Source organism: Peromyscus eremicus, chromosome 16_21, assembly GCF_949786415.1.
Source record: "Peromyscus eremicus chromosome 16_21, PerEre_H2_v1, whole genome shotgun sequence".
NCBI classification, from domain to species: Eukaryota; Metazoa; Chordata; class Mammalia; order Rodentia; family Cricetidae; genus Peromyscus; species Peromyscus eremicus.
This window is the reverse complement of record NC_081432.1, coordinates 2,148,316-2,163,107: the sequence shown is the minus strand read 5'-3', so window position 1 is coordinate 2,163,107 and position 14,792 is coordinate 2,148,316. Positions and strand designations below refer to the sequence as shown.

The 14,792-nt window shown below is 53.2% G+C and overlaps 1 protein-coding gene across 2 annotated transcripts in view; it reads right to left on the bottom strand.

Annotated features, from left to right (window-relative positions):
* Positions 1-723: 723 nt before the first annotated feature.
* The window catches only part of Prrc2a (proline rich coiled-coil 2A), a 17,075-nt gene continuing 3,006 nt past the window's right edge, over positions 724-14,792 (bottom strand). For both annotated transcript variants that reach the window (XM_059282039.1, XM_059282038.1), the window contains exons 4-31: positions 14,446-14,545; positions 14,292-14,364; positions 13,817-13,960; positions 13,514-13,665; positions 13,130-13,209; positions 12,834-12,976; positions 12,506-12,596; positions 12,187-12,397; positions 11,349-11,826; positions 10,792-10,982; positions 10,276-10,582; positions 9,742-9,952; positions 7,742-9,595; positions 7,128-7,396; positions 6,795-6,925; positions 6,446-6,575; positions 6,255-6,340; positions 5,895-6,128; positions 5,647-5,787; positions 5,472-5,543; positions 4,614-4,781; positions 2,484-2,566; positions 2,146-2,356; positions 1,877-1,975; positions 1,570-1,782; positions 1,296-1,390; positions 1,109-1,199; positions 724-1,012 (exon numbers count right to left, since the gene is read on the bottom strand). In XM_059282039.1, the coding sequence (XP_059138022.1) occupies positions 872-1,012; positions 1,109-1,199; positions 1,296-1,390; positions 1,570-1,782; positions 1,877-1,975; positions 2,146-2,356; positions 2,484-2,566; positions 4,614-4,781; positions 5,472-5,543; positions 5,647-5,787; positions 5,895-6,128; positions 6,255-6,340; positions 6,446-6,575; positions 6,795-6,925; positions 7,128-7,396; positions 7,742-9,595; positions 9,742-9,952; positions 10,276-10,582; positions 10,792-10,982; positions 11,349-11,826; positions 12,187-12,397; positions 12,506-12,596; positions 12,834-12,976; positions 13,130-13,209; positions 13,514-13,665; positions 13,817-13,960; positions 14,292-14,364; positions 14,446-14,545 (6,199 nt within the window). In that variant the 3' untranslated portion in view covers positions 724-871. The remainder of the gene's footprint in view (positions 1,013-1,108; positions 1,200-1,295; positions 1,391-1,569; positions 1,783-1,876; positions 1,976-2,145; positions 2,357-2,483; positions 2,567-4,613; positions 4,782-5,471; positions 5,544-5,646; positions 5,788-5,894; positions 6,129-6,254; positions 6,341-6,445; positions 6,576-6,794; positions 6,926-7,127; positions 7,397-7,741; positions 9,596-9,741; positions 9,953-10,275; positions 10,583-10,791; positions 10,983-11,348; positions 11,827-12,186; positions 12,398-12,505; positions 12,597-12,833; positions 12,977-13,129; positions 13,210-13,513; positions 13,666-13,816; positions 13,961-14,291; positions 14,365-14,445; positions 14,546-14,792) is intronic.

Genomic DNA, 14,792 nt, shown 5'->3' with positions numbered 1-14,792 from the left:
AGAGTTTAGAATCTATTGAACAGGTTTTCATTCTTGCTTTGGTCCAGTATTTCCTTGCTATGTCCCCTCTTGGAAATTCTATGCCCTTTTATGTTGGAGGTGTGTGATCTGCCTTTGGATTTTTATAGGAGGTTAAGAGACAGCATGAACCTCAGAAGACCCGACTTTTAGTTGAGACTAAGTGGACTGAACACATTTCTGCATTATGACATGGCTACAAGCCTATGGGAGACAGCGAGTAGAATGTGCTGTAGCATTGTTGGAGGTAGTGTGGCAAGGAGTGTTTTAAGATTTCAGATGCTCTAGCTGAGTGGCTCTTATCCTGCTGCCTGCAGATCCAGATGGAGAACTCGTGGCTCCTCCTCCAGCACGTCTGCCCATGTGCCACCATTCTTCTCACCATGCTGATAGTGAACCAAATCTCTGAACCTGTAAGCTAGCCCCAACTAAATGCTTTCCTTTCTAAGAGCTGCATGGTTACAGCAACAGAAACCCTAAGACAGGTATGCACTGACCCCCACTGGTACAAGTAGATCTCATCAACTGAGCCCAGCCAAAATTCCTAATTCTGGAACCTTGAAGCAATCAACAGGTAACTGAAGTACATAGTTCTCACTGAATCTACTGCACACATCACTAAGCAACATACTCTAGAACATTACAGCTAACTACCCCCCACCAAATAACTTTCCCCCCCTTTTTTAAATTCTTTTATTCTTTTTTAACAAACAGCCCCAGGGATAGGGGACCAGGGGAAGAGAAGAGGGGAAGTGAGGCTCCAGACCCACAACCCCTCCCCATCCACCCCTTCCCCCTTATATATTTATAATCTATATACAAGCCCCGGGGGTGGGGGTCAAGGGGAATTCCCTCAGCGGGGTGGGGGCAATCCAGGCTCCTTGTCCCCCCGGGACCCAGGCTCCTCTGCTCTTCGGGGAGGCCCTTCTCGAGAAGGTGGCCCTGTCCGTTCCCAAGGCTTCGGCATCCAGCGCAGGGCATCTGGTGGGGAGGCCTAAGGACAGTACATGTGGAAGAGTAAGTTAGCAATCCTTCAGGAGGTCAGGAGGGAACCTGAGCTAAGGCTGGGGTCACAGGCTTTCTCCTTCACCTGCTGGTAGAGGTCAATGCGCTGAGTTCTGAATACTCCGCTGTAGGTGGAAGGTGGGGCCTTGAGACGGGAATTGAGACCAGAGAAGGGCCTAAGGGAAGAAATTTGGTCAAGGCAAGCCCAAAACCTGCCCTGGTGTCAAAGAAAATCCCTGAGGACGAATAATTTATACCCCATTCCTGATTACCTTCCAGTTGGGGGAGTCCGAGATGACCCAGGACCACCAAGGTTGCTGCTCAGCTTTCGATAATCCTGGAAAGGCTTTAGTTCTACTGGGTGAAGCTGAAGATAAAATAATTCGCCCTATGAACTTCCTGTCTGAATCAATTCACCCCTTCTCCCTCTTTTTGGACAGACTGAATCCTCCCACCTTGCCATCTTTTAAAACCCATTCAACTTGCAATACTGAATCTTTCCACCTGAAAGTTGCCTCATTTCTGTCACTCTTCCTTACACCTTACCTCTGCTCGCCCCAAGCTAGTGGGGAAGGGCCTGGCAGGTGAAGGCAAGACCCGAGTAGCAGGAGCAGGTGGGGGCCGTACAGCCAGGCTGGGGGGCTGCAGAGCAGGACCCACAGGTAACAGAGAAAGAGGGGGTGGAGCAGGAGGTGGCGCTGGTGGCAGGGAGCCAAAGTTCACCACTGGCAGCTGTGAGTCTACCACAGGTAGAAGCATCTGCAACAAGAAACCCCAGTGAGCCCATTAGGGCAGGAAGGCATGTGGGAAAATCCAAACTAAGCCAGAGGCAGGAGTGGGAGGTCAAAGATACCTGCTGAGCAGGGGCCCCTGAAGGAAGGAAGCCACTCTGACCACCAGGCTGTAGAGGAGTAGAGTAAAAATCTGAAGGGGATGTCAGATCCTGGCGTACCTGTTGGGAAATGGGAAAAAGGTCAACTCCCAGGTGGGTGTGATGACTCACACTTGTGATCTGGGCTACATGACGAGTCCCAGGCTCTCCTGGGCTACAGGAGAGACCAGACCAGGTCAAGTCCCCCAAGAGCACCCTCTCTGTTACCCTAGCAGCTGCCCACCTCATACCTGAAGCAAGGGTGGGTCAGGCAAAGGGCTGGGGCAGAAAGCTGCAGAGTAGAGGAAGGAGGGTGGAGGGTAGAGAACTCCTCCAGCAGGCAACTTCCCCAGCTCTGTGGCTTGCAACGCTGAGAAATCCAAAAACTGGCCCTTGATAGCTACCCCAGAGAGCAGCGCCGAGGGAGGAGCTGGACCTGGGGGTAGATACAGGGGCTGTGACCTGAAAAGAAGTTAGCGAGATGTTACTCTCTTAGTTTGAGTGATGCCTTAATCTATTCTTTGGTACCCTCTCCCCTGGAATCTATCTCTACAGACCCTTTGGAGGTCTGTAGGTATCTTAGTTTTACCTGTACTGGTGCAAGGAGGGTGTCCCAGGACGGAAGCTTCCACTGTTGGGATGTAACTGAGAGTCGATGGCACCCCCAGAGACCTGTGCAGAGCAGCAAGGTGGAGGCAGTTCCATTATCTTTAGTCAAGGAAAGCTAACTTGGGCTGGATACATATAGCAGCACAGTGTGATGGATAATCTTGTTGTCAACAGGATTGAGAAACACATAGGCGACAAAAAAGTACACTTGTGTTTGGATGTCTCAGGAGAGAGAGGGTAGTCAAGGGGAGAGGACCCACTTCAAAGTGGGCAGCACCATCCCGGAGGCCAAGGGCCTGGACAGAATAGACGTAAAAAAGTTAACAAAGGAGCCTAGTGGAATCCCAGTTCCTAGGAAGGCTGATGGCAAAGTGGACAGCCATCAAGTTCAAGGCTAGCTTATGCTATACAGAGTGAGCTCAAGTCTAGTTTGGTAACTTAGCCAGACCCTGCCTCAAAATAAAATGAGAAGAGGGCATGGGCTGGGGCTGGAGAGATGGTGCAACTGTTAAGAACAGGCACTACAGCTATCTACAACTTTAGCTCTAGGGAGATCAGACACCTCTGGCCTCCATGGGCACCTGCAATCATGTGCACATACCCAATCTTAAAAAAAAAAAAAAAATGGCTAGAGAAATGTACACTGGCGGTTCTTCCAGAACATCTGGTCTATCCTTAGTACCCACATGGTGGCTTACAACCATCTGTAACTCTAGTTGCAAGGGGATCTAGTGCCTTCTGGCCTCTATGGGCACTGTATACACATGGTGCAGACAAATGCAAGCACAACATTCATGCACATAAAAATCTCTTTTTTTGGTTTTCTAAACAAAGTTTCTCTATGTAGTTCTGGCTGGCCTGGAACTTGCTCTTCTAGATCCACCTGCCTCTGCCCTCCCCAGCGCTGGAATTAAAAGGTGTGTTACTACCAACTACCACCCAGAAAGATAAATATTTTTTAAGGTTTATTTATTATGTATACAGTATTCTGTCTGCATGTCTGCCTGCACAGCAGAAGGGCACTAGATCTCATTACAGATAGTGTGAGCCACCAGATGGTTGCTGGGAACTGAACTCAGGACCTCTGGAAGAGCAGCCAGTACTCTTAACCTCTGAGCCAGCTCTCCAGAACAAGACTAAATAAATATTAAAAAATTAAAAGAAGCCGGGTGGTGGTGGCGCAGGCCTTTAATCCCAGCACTCGAGAGGCAGAGCCAGGCGGATCTCTGTGAGTTCAAGGCCAGCCTGGGCTACAGAGTGAATTCCAGGAAAGGCGCAAAGCTACAGAGAAACCCTGTCTCGAAAAACCCAAAAAATTAAAAGAACCCTCCCTCATACTTTCTAGTCACCAAGAGGTAACTGATCGGTTCTACCATGCCACCCCACCACCTCGGTCCTTCCTACCACAAAGAACCTTCAAAACCACAGGTTTTTCTCAGGTATTTTGTCAAAGCAATGGAAAATCTAACACATGCCATCAAAAACAAATCCCTGAACTTCAAAAAAAAACCTCACCCATCCTACCCACTGCAGGAAAAAGAAAAATGGATACAATGAAATGTTTTATAATTAACCAACTTTAGGGCAGGAAAGATGGCTCAGCAGGTAGTCGTCACCTGCAGCTGACACCTGACAACCTGGAACCTATCCGTGTAGAGGTGGAGGGAGGACTACACAAAGTTGTCCTCTGACCTCTGCTTGCAGATACAGCACATGCATTTTTGGAACACACAAATTAAAAACCAAAAACATTTTATGCTGGGCATGTTGGTAGGGAGCATCTTTTTTTTTTTTTTTTTTTTTTTGGTTTTTCGAGACAGGGTTTCTCTGGGTAGCTTTGCGCCTTTCCTGGAACTCACTTGGTAGCCCAGGCTGGCCTCGAACTCACAGAGATCCGCCTGGCTCTGCCTCCCAAGTGCTGGGATTAAAGGCGTGCCCACCACTGCCCGGCTTGGGTAGGGAGCATCTTTAATCCCAGCACCTGGCAGGCAGAGGCAGGTGAATCTCAGAGTCTGAGGCCAGTCTGGTCTATGTACTAAGTGTCAGGCCCTGCTTCAAGGAAAAGAAAAAGGCAAGTACAAAGGGGCAAATGAAGAAAAACAAGACTTACTTGGGAACTGGGAGGTCCAGGGCTGCCATAGAAGACCTCAGGGTACAGGCGCTGACCTGAAGGGCTGGGCTCTGGACCACAGTGCCCAGAACCCAGGCTCTTGGACTGTGACTCAGCTGAAGTAGAAGCGCTGGGGAGCAGCTCCCAGTCTCTGGATATAGGAATGGCCTGGCCAAAAGAAGCCTTGTCAAGAAGGAAGTCTTACACTTTAGATCAGCAGTTCTCAACCTGTGGGTTGTGATCCCTCTGAGGGTTGAATGACTTTTTCACAGGGGTCCCATATCAGGTATTTATACTATGATTTTTTTTTTTTTTTTTTTTTTTTTTTGGTTTTTTTCGAGACAGGGTTTCTCTGTGTAGCTTTGCGCCTTTCCTGGATCTTGCTCTGTAGACCAGGCTGGCCTTGAACTCACAGAGATCCGCCTGGCTCTGCCTCCCGAGTGCTGGGATTAAAGGAGTGCGCCACCACCGCCCGGTTGATTTTTTTTTTTTTAAAGATTATGCATACAGTGTTCTGTCTGCATGCACACCTGCACACCAGAAGGAGGAGTCAGATTTTACTATAGATGGTTGTCAGCTGCTATGTGGTTGCTGGGAATTGAATTTAGGACCTCTGAAGAGCAGCCAGTGCTCTTAACCTCTGAGCCATCTCTCCAACCCCCACATTACCATTCTTAACAATAGCAAAATTACAGTTATGAAGTAGCAGGGAAATGATGTTATGGTTGGAGTCACTGCAGTATGAGGAACTGTGTTAAAGATTACAGCGTCAGGAAGGTTGGGAACCGCTGCTCTAGATGCTTATCACTCTTACTTATCTCCATCAAAATTCACAGGCCTTCCCACCAAACCACGCACCTCTGGGACTGATGCCGTCAACTCTTCCTCTCCTTTTAAAGTGTCTCCTACCACTAGGCACAAGTCTGAGTCCTGTAACACGGGGCAGGAGATCATCACAATTCAAACTTCCATCCCAGTTGCCAATCCTCTCTGTGCCCAACCCAGGATATGTCCAAGTTCAGCCCGTTCAGACCTTGTTGGTAGTGCCAAACTCAACATGAGAGTCAGGTCGGTGGGCTGGCCGGAGGGGGCCTGGCTCTGGGCCTCGGTCTGTGCGCTGCGATCGTTCTGTGCCTATGGGACCAGGGGGCAGAGGCTGCTCCCGGGGCAGCTCCTAGATTGGGAAACAACAAAGTGTAAATGGTGGGTAACAGAGAAACAAACCAAGAAATCCCACAACACACGGGCAAAGAAAGGCAAAGCCAGGGCCAAGTCTTTTACCTTTCTGTCCCCATCATGGGGAGCAGGTGGCCGTCTCCTAGGAGGTTCAGAGGGTTCAGAGCCAGATGTACCCTCACCAGGAACAGCATTCAGGGGTGAGGGTCCTCCAGGCCGCTTGGGGGGTCCCTCTGCTGACCCCTTAAGTCCTCCATCAGGGGAACTTCGCTGGCTGCAGGGACCTGATGATACCTGAGAATCTCCACTCAGGTCCACCCCACTGTCAGACTGACTCATCTGGGGGGGAGGGGGGGGAGAAAGTTAGAGCAGAAACACCTGACAGGTACACATACACCAACAGATGAAGAGACACAATTAGCACTCAACAAAACCACTGCCACCTCCTTCCCGGTGCCCACTCACCTCTGTGCCTGCCACATCCTCAAAGGGACTCAGGGGCTCCATCCAGGGCTCTATGGAGCCAGGCTGGTAACTCTTTCGGCTTGTGGCTAGAGAACACCAACCATGAAGCAGGCAGTGATAAAACAGTTCTAAGGCTACCTCACACCCCCCGCCCTCCATTCCAGTCTGTCCCCTCCACCAGCTTTACTCACTATGATGTAAACGATTCCATATGTGGGGAGTTAGGGCCTCTGCGCCTGAATCTCTGGATTCTCCCTGAGGGCCTGGGACCTCAGGCTTAGAGCCTAAGAATCCAGAGCTATGAGAAGCTGGCACAGATTCCTAAAGGGAAGAAAACCCACAAGGGCAAAACACAAATAAGCCGGGGCAGAGTGAGGATCAGCAGCAACAGGGGAGACATACATGGGAGACAAGTGGTGATCGCTAATGAGAATCTGGGGTGAGGAGAGTTTAACAACGCAAAAAGTACACAGAAAGCATAACCAAGGACCTTCAGAGGTGGGAGTGCAATGAAGCCCAATCTTCAGCCCCATCCCTCACCTCCTGCAGCAGCTCCGGTTTTCGGGGAGGCCGCTCCCGCCGTTTCGGGGGGAAGGGATTAACCCCGGCAGAGTCCCGGGGAGTCCCGCCCACCCCCCTCACCATCGGCCCTGGCTCCTCGAAGTGGGGGTCTGGGGAAAAGGGGAAAACTGTCAGCATCTACCTCATTCTACCACTGACCCTAGCTTGCTCTCCCAACTCCACCTCCCAGTCCTTCCAACTCTGCTCACCACTGAACCCAGTAACAGGGCCCCCAGGCCAAACTTCTGCTTCCCACTCCAGCACCTGACCTTTGGGGATGGAGTCATTCCCACCTGCTTGCCTCCAGCTTACCAGAAGTGATGACGTTGCTGGCCCTCGGGGGGTCATAACGGGTTGGGGGCCGAGGGGAGGAGCCCTGAGGGGCTTGGGGAGGCCCAGGCTTAGGCCTTGGGTGCCCCCCTGGTGCAGTTACATTTCCTTGGCGGCTGCTAAGTTGGGCCAGAGCCTGTTGGATCCCAGCAGGGTTGCTGTGGATAACTTGGTCCAGGCGGAAGACAGCAGAACTGCTGGGGGGCGGTGGAGGCAGAGGGAGCCCCGGGGGTCGCTCCTCGGGAGGACGGCTGGAGAAAGCAGAGCATCAGCTCCAGGGCTCACTAAACTCTTACTCTGTCCCTACAAGTCAAGCATCTATTTTCTAGGTTCTCCACTGGCATCCTGTCCTCTCCCCTGATAAAACCCTTTCAAAGTTTTGTTTACAAAGGTACACTGAGACACCAGAGCAGGAAAGCATGCATGGGGACTGCCAACTCTTTCACTTACTAACTGCCCTTAGCAAGGTGGAGGAACTATGGTGCCTCCTGATGCCTGATGTATCCATAGGTTCCCAACTCCCTAGTACCCACCCTTATTATCACACCCCCTTACCCCAGCAACCATAACACACTTAACAATCTACCCTTACCCACCTTCGGTTCTTGGGAGAGGGCCAGCTCCTCTTATCCCCTCGTCCTGGGCCGGTCCGTCCCCCAGGGCCTGAACCACCACCTCCACTACTGCCACCACCACTGCCAGTCTTGCCCCCAGGGCCTGGGCGCCGGTTTTGACGATCCATGCCTGGCCGCTGACTTGAGAAGCTCCGCTTGCTCAAATCCTTGGCTCGCTGGCTCAGCTCTCCGCGAGACATGGTTGAAATGCCTGGTGCAGACCCACCTGCACTGCCCCCAGGAGTCCCCACAGCTTTAGAGGTCATAAGTGCTGCTGGGGGAGTCTCCTTGTCACCCCGGCGCTCACTGGCAAAGTCGCTGCTCTCTGATGCAGTCTCCCATTCCTCATTGGCTTGGTCCGAGTTCTGGTTTGACAGATCAGGAGACTTAGCAGCTGTGCGGCGAGGAGGTGGGGGAACAGCGACTGTTGCCAGAGCCTCCTCCGGCCCAGGGGTAGAGGCCGGAAGGGCTAGGGAAGGGGGCTTGACATCAGCTCCTCTGGCGGCATTTTCACGTTCTTGTTTCAGCCTCCGGAATCGAGGGGGTTTGTCCTGCTGCTGAGCCCTGCCATGTCGCCTCCGTCGGGGTCGCTCCCCATCTTCCATGCCCACACCCATGTTGCCGCCTCGAGACATGGGGGACAGAGGCCCTGAAATCAGCTTCTCTTTCAAAGGCTCCTTACTTTGGGGCAAAGGACCTGCTGGAGGTTTCTTCGGAACCAGGGACTTGGCTGGAGGGCTCCAGCCTGAGCAAACAGGAGGGGGCCGCCCCCCACCTCGGCCACGACGGGATGGCACTCCTCTTGGAGTGAAGACACGACCACCCCGGGCAGTGGAGAATCGGGCTGGGGCTGGTGATGGGGGAGCTCCTGGTGGTGGTGGGGCAAGGGGGACCTGAGCAAGCACTCCCTCCTTGGGTGGGGGGGCTTCCTTGTCAGAGGGGGCCAGGTCACTCTCGTGGGTCTCACTGCCTGTTTCAGAGCCACGCTGGCGGCGTCTCTTGGGGATTTCTTCATACTCTGAACCCTCACTCCGTGTCTCACTGGCAGTGCGTCCTCGGGGAGCAGAGGGGTGGTTTGGTCCCCCGGCACCACCCCCACGCCCGTCGTCTCCTCGAAATTCCCGGTAACTTCGGAATTCTCGGCTCCGGGCTCCCCGACCTCGGCCCCCATAGGTCCCCCGAAAGCCTCTTCCTCTGGCAAAATACTCGCCTCGGCCCCGCCCCCGGCAAGATGTAGGGCCTAGTCTTTCATAGGAATAGTCCCTCCGAAGCCTAGGTGCAGGAGAAAGATTCCCACCTGGTGGGGTTTCCTTGAGGCCCACCTTCCCCTTAGCTGTCTTGAGTGGATCGGGCTTTGGAACCTTGGGGGTCTCATCGCCCTGTTCTAGGGATTTAGGAGGCAGCTCGTCGACTTTCACAGGTTGTGGTGGTTTCTTTATAGGCCCAGCTCGGCGAGGAGGGACACCTGGCTCCTCTGGAGGGATTCCACGACGACAGCTGCCCGGGCGAGGGCCCCAGCGAGTCTCAGTACGATTTTCTCTGCGTGGTGGGGGTGGGCCTTGGCCTCCACCTCCACCTCCACGGGTGGGCTTCCTGCCTGCTTCTGGTCCTGACGCCTGTGGCGGTTCCTCCTTGGGGGGTTCCTTCTTGGGTGGTGGAGCTTGTATCTTGGCAGCCTCATCATTGCCTGGGGGCCAGGGCAGTGGACGGGGTCCTGGGGGAGCTGGCTCTTCCAGAGGGAATCGAGAGACTGGGGGCCCAGGGGCTCCGTTCTCGGGAAAACCTGGATAGTTAGCCAGGTAAGGTGGGGGCGGAGGTACTGGAGGAGTCTCGCTCCTGAAGAGAAACAGAAGTTTGTCAAGATGAGAATGCGCACCAGCGGGTGGGGAGAGCACTCAGTGCATTCTGACCTGGACACCCCTCCCACGTGACTCCCTGTCACCTCAGGTAACCCATGGCACACTTCCTTCCTAGCCACTCACCTCATACTCTTGTCGTCCTCATCTGCTGCCTGGCGCAGAGGTGAGGTAAGAGGGCGAGGGTCAGTGGGTGTGGTGGTAAAGACATCTCCTACCCACGCCAACTTGGGGTCCACTGGTGGGGTGCCCCGTTCACGTAACAGAGGGGGTGCATGCCGTTCAAAGGGCTCTGAGCTTGAGCCCCCACTGTCTGAGCGTTCCCGGGGAACCAGACCTAAGAAAACAAAGAACTATCCTGTCACAGGCCTTCCACACCACAAAGTCCTTCCTTGGGTAAGCAGGCAGCACCTGCACCCCGTTCCTTAAGTCTGGGCTTTGCCTTCTCTTGTGAAAACAATCAACAGCTTTCTATGAAGTAATCAACCCCACAAAAACCATGCCCAGCAAAGGACCACGGTTTACCTCTTCCCCAAGCCTATCCTCACAAGACCCTCACCTCAGAAGCGCTAAGTAGACACACCACCTAGGCAATCTGTCATACAAAGACAGTACCCCTCCTTACACTAAGGAGCTCCCCAACACCCCATGGATCCTTACCAGAGGGATGCACACCAGGAGGGTAGAAGTCCAGAGGAGGCCGGCCCTGAAGAAGCCGAGGGTCCACATAAGGAGGAATCATCATCCAGCGGGGATCAAAGTTCATTGGAGGCATTGGTGGGGGCCGGCCCAGAGCACCTGGGTACAGGGCTTTGGGGGGTGGGGGTGGTGCCTGTGGGGCAGGTACAGCTCCCAGGGTCACAGGCTGTGGTGGTGATGGGGGCACTGGGGCAGGAGGGGCAGTGCCTTGTTGCTGCTGCTGCCACTGCTGCTGCTGCTGCTGCTGCTGCTGCTTCAGAAGCTGCTCCTGCCAGGAACAAGACAGCACGGGAGGGGTTACCACAGCTTACAACCAAGGCATTAGCAGAGAAAAAGTTAAGGCACGGACATGACAAAAACATGGAGTAGATGGACTGTGATAACACAATTAAAAGGTGAACGAACACAGGCCTGAAGACAGCTCTTAGGATGGTGAGCAGACACCACCAGCCCGAGAGGGAAAGAACTTGACCTCACCTGTTGCTGCCGCTGGAAGCGAGGTGGCAAAGACTTCTGGTATTTGGGGTAGCCCAAGCCCTGGCTGGGAGGCTGGCGAGTAGGACCAACCCCATCACCCTTGGGTTCAACTTTTGGGGCTGGGGGTGTGGTAGGTGGAGGAACCTCTTCTGGTGGTTCAGGACCCTCTTTTGAAGGCATTTGGGATTCCACTGCATTGAAGGACGGAGTGACTTGGTCCATCAAAACAGTCAAAGAATATGCCAGAAATTCCAAACCCCACTTTAGTTTCCAACCAAATACCAACTATATTAATGCCCATCCTGTTTAAGACCCAGGAAAATACTTCAAGGCCCCAAGTATTCCTATGATACTCCCAGAAAACACAAAGAGCTCTGCTCCACTTTAGGGTCTACACCAACGGTTTTAGATCCTCCTCCCAGATATCCCAACTCTTCTTTTCCTACCACTCACAGCTCACTCAATAAAACTAGGGCTCTCTTCCAACGACACCCATCTCTGCTATGCAGTATCCCCACAAGCCAAGCACCTAGCAGAGCCTATTCCTTTCTCCATACCTGGGCTGGCTTCGAAGCTGCCACTGCTGGTGCTACTGGCAGTGCCACCACCACTCACCAGAGTGGGAGCTGGAGCCACACCTGGACTGGGGGTGGACTGCACAGGAGGGGCTTGTGCTGGCTCTTCAGGTTCTTTCTCTGGTGTTGGGGCTGGTGCTGGCGGCAGAGCTGGAGGTGCAGGGAGTTCTTTGGGGACTGCAGGTGGTAGACTAGCTGGGGCAGGAGGGGTAACGGGTGGGGCTGCAGGCTCTGCTTTGAGCCGCTTGTCAGGTGCCCCAAACTTTTCGTCAAGCCGCTTGAGTTTCTCAGCACAGGCTGCCCGGCGCTCCTCCTGCATGCGTCGCTCTTCCTCTTCTCGCCGCCTTCGGGCCCGTTCCACTGCCAGGGAGATCTCTGAGGAAGACTGCTTCCGACGCTGCCGCCATGCCTCATCCTCATCTTCAGGGGCTGGGGGTTTGCAGGGAGGACCCCCTCGATCCTGGCAATGGGCAGACCCATCAGGCCAGGCATGTCAGTCGTTATACTTTCTACCACCTCTTTCAAAGATCAATCAACTAATTAATCAATCAAGAGGAAGAACCAGGCCTTAAAGTTAATGGTCTCTTTGGGTGGAGACAAATTCCTCATCCTCAACTCTGCTCCTTTCGAGACCTAAACATGTGGGCCTTCTTCCTAGCATCCCAACTCACCTCCCAACTCCCCTACAACCAAAGGTTCCCAAGCTTCCCTGAGACACGACACAGCCCTCCCCTAGCTTATTACTACTGCTTATTATTTAATTATTCAGCTGATGCCTCCCACAACTGAGTCTTCTCAACCCCTCGTTGTAGATACTCACTGGGTAGTCCCCAGGGGGGCCCCAATTCCCCACAGGTCCCCGGTGAGGTGGAGGTGGAGGAGGTTTGGGGGTGGCAGGAGCTGGCTCCGTTTCTGGAGGCCGAGAGTTCTCGGTCCAGGCCGTCTTGGGAGGGGGTGGTTCGCTGCCAGGGGAGGTGCCCTTTTTGCCCTCTGTTTCAGGTTCCTCACCAGCAGCTGACTGGGAATCCTTGCTGTGGGCAAATCACAGTATATTCAAACTCAGCTGTAACCAGCCCTTCTAGGAGTCTGTTACACTAGGAAAACGGAGCCCCCTTCCCTCCTCTGGGGCCCTAACTCACTGGCCCTCAGCTCCCTCCTCATCAGAGTCTCGCCCATCTTCCTCATCGCTGAACTTGAGCTTTTCAGTGTAGTCGACCTCCTCATGGGCCCCTGAAGTGAAAGAAAATGGACAATAAGTAAACTAAGCAGTCTGCGCTCCAATCTCGCAGAGTCTGGAACTACAACACTAACAACTACCCCCCACGTCCTGTCGTTCTCACCCCTCTGGGTACTCTGCAGCATTAGGCATCTACCACGTATCCTTTACCCTTTCCCATCTGCTTTTCTCACATGACCCATCTTTCTTCATCAGATTTTACTTTTTAAGATCCAAATATCCAAATTCACCTGCCCAACCATCATCATTTTCCTGGTCCAATTGGTCAAACTCCTTGAGATTATCCTCTTTAAGAATAGAAGGCCGACCCACAGGCTCTACAAGGCGCATTGGCGGCCCTGAGCCCCGGGGGCCCGCCACACGGGGGAAACGGCTGTGTATGGAGAAAAAAGGGGAGAGAGACCATGTTAAAGACGGCCTGCAGTAGAATCACGCACAGAACGGAACACAACTTCCCAGGTAAAGACCACTTCTTCCCAAACAGCCCCACACTGCCCCGTAACAAACCCAGAATCTGATTGCTCACCCAGGCCCATCTGGAGTCGGGTATCGATAAGGCCCCTGGGGTCCGTAGGGCGGAGGGAATGGGAGATACGGGGGATACATCTGCAAAAGGGCCCAACAATAGCTGCTAAGAGGGATAACTAGCCGGCCAGCCCTTTATACATACATATCATCCTCCCACCCCGTCTCACTGGGGTCAACTTTTTTTTTTTTTTTTTTTGGTTTTTCAAGACGAAGTTTCTTTGTGTAGCCCTGGCTGTCCTGAAACTCAGAGAGATCTGACTGCCTTTCTTTACCTCCCAAGTGCTGGGATTACAGGTTTGAACCACCAACACCCTGCCTAAATCCTAACTGTAATACTCTGGCTTTTAGTGAAACCACTTCAAGACTGGAAAGGCAAACTCACAAAGGGCGGCATCATTCCGCGGTAGGGAGGGAACTGGGGTGGGCCTGAAGGCTGCAGCCCACCCCGGGGATCATGACCATGATGAAGTTTGGAGTCCGGGCCCTCCAGCTCATCAGGGCCACGCCCACCTCCGTCCCTCCAAGTTGTGGAATCTGTATTTTGGAAAATGCAAAGAGGGGGAAAGAAATAAGTCACTACTGATTGGGGGCAAGTAGAATCATCAAAAATGATGGGGAGGAAAGTAAGTAATACATTTAGCTCTTCCATGGAAGTCACTATTCTGGTTATAAGGCAGCCACTCACTTTGGGGGCGGAGGCTTGGTCCGGGCCCAGACGACTGCTCGGCAGACTCCCTTTCCTTGGCAGCCTTGTCCTGGTCGCCAGCCGCCTGCAGGGTCGGAAATTCCTCTCGAGAGAATCGCGACAGTAGGCTTGATGCCCTTCCACCTGTAGAAATGAGGGCAGAGATCAGACAGGGGTTCACTTTCTGGGCATGGACACAGAGCGGGAGGCTCTGCACACTGGAGAATGAGGTTTAGAGGAAAGAACAAGGATCCTGACTGAAGGTATGCAGGGCTCCTGCCTCCCACAGCTCTCTAACACTTTGTTTGTCTGTGTTTTGAGACAGGGTTTCTCTGTATAGCCCTGGTTGCCCTAGAACTCACTTTGTAGACCAGGTTGGCCTTGAACTCAGATATCCATGTGCTTCTGCCTCCCAAGTGCTGGGATTAAGGACGTGTACCACCACTGCCCAGACCTCCAACACTCTTGAACTCACCATCTCCATGTGCTCCATGGGTGACGCTGGCTTGTGCCCAGGACTTTACCCCGCTTGGAACCGAAGGAGTGTTCTGGAGAGGGAAGGTAATAAACGGTCATAGGAGGGAAGACTACGTCCCACTCTTCCTCTCGCCCTCCAGTTCTCCAGGCACCTCTGGGGCTGTTGGGGGTCGCTTCGGCTGGTTGGAGGCAGGCGTCTGTGAAGCCGGCAGTGGCTGCGATTCCGGCGGCTGAGCGGTTGAGGCATCGGAACTGAGGGAACAGCAGGATGGAAAGGTTATCCAGAGTGTGAGATGCCTCTCCCTTAGTTCTCTAACTGGTCTATCACTGCCATCTACAAATACTACGACAGACTGACTGTCATCAGACAGGCTCTGTTTCTTCCTGCTTTCTCTCCATCTGTCTGAGCTTAAGGTTTCATTTCTTTGGCATCTAACAAACTAGGTGCAAAATGTGCGTCTCTCTTTGTCTCTGGCTCTTATGTGTCTGGAACAGACCA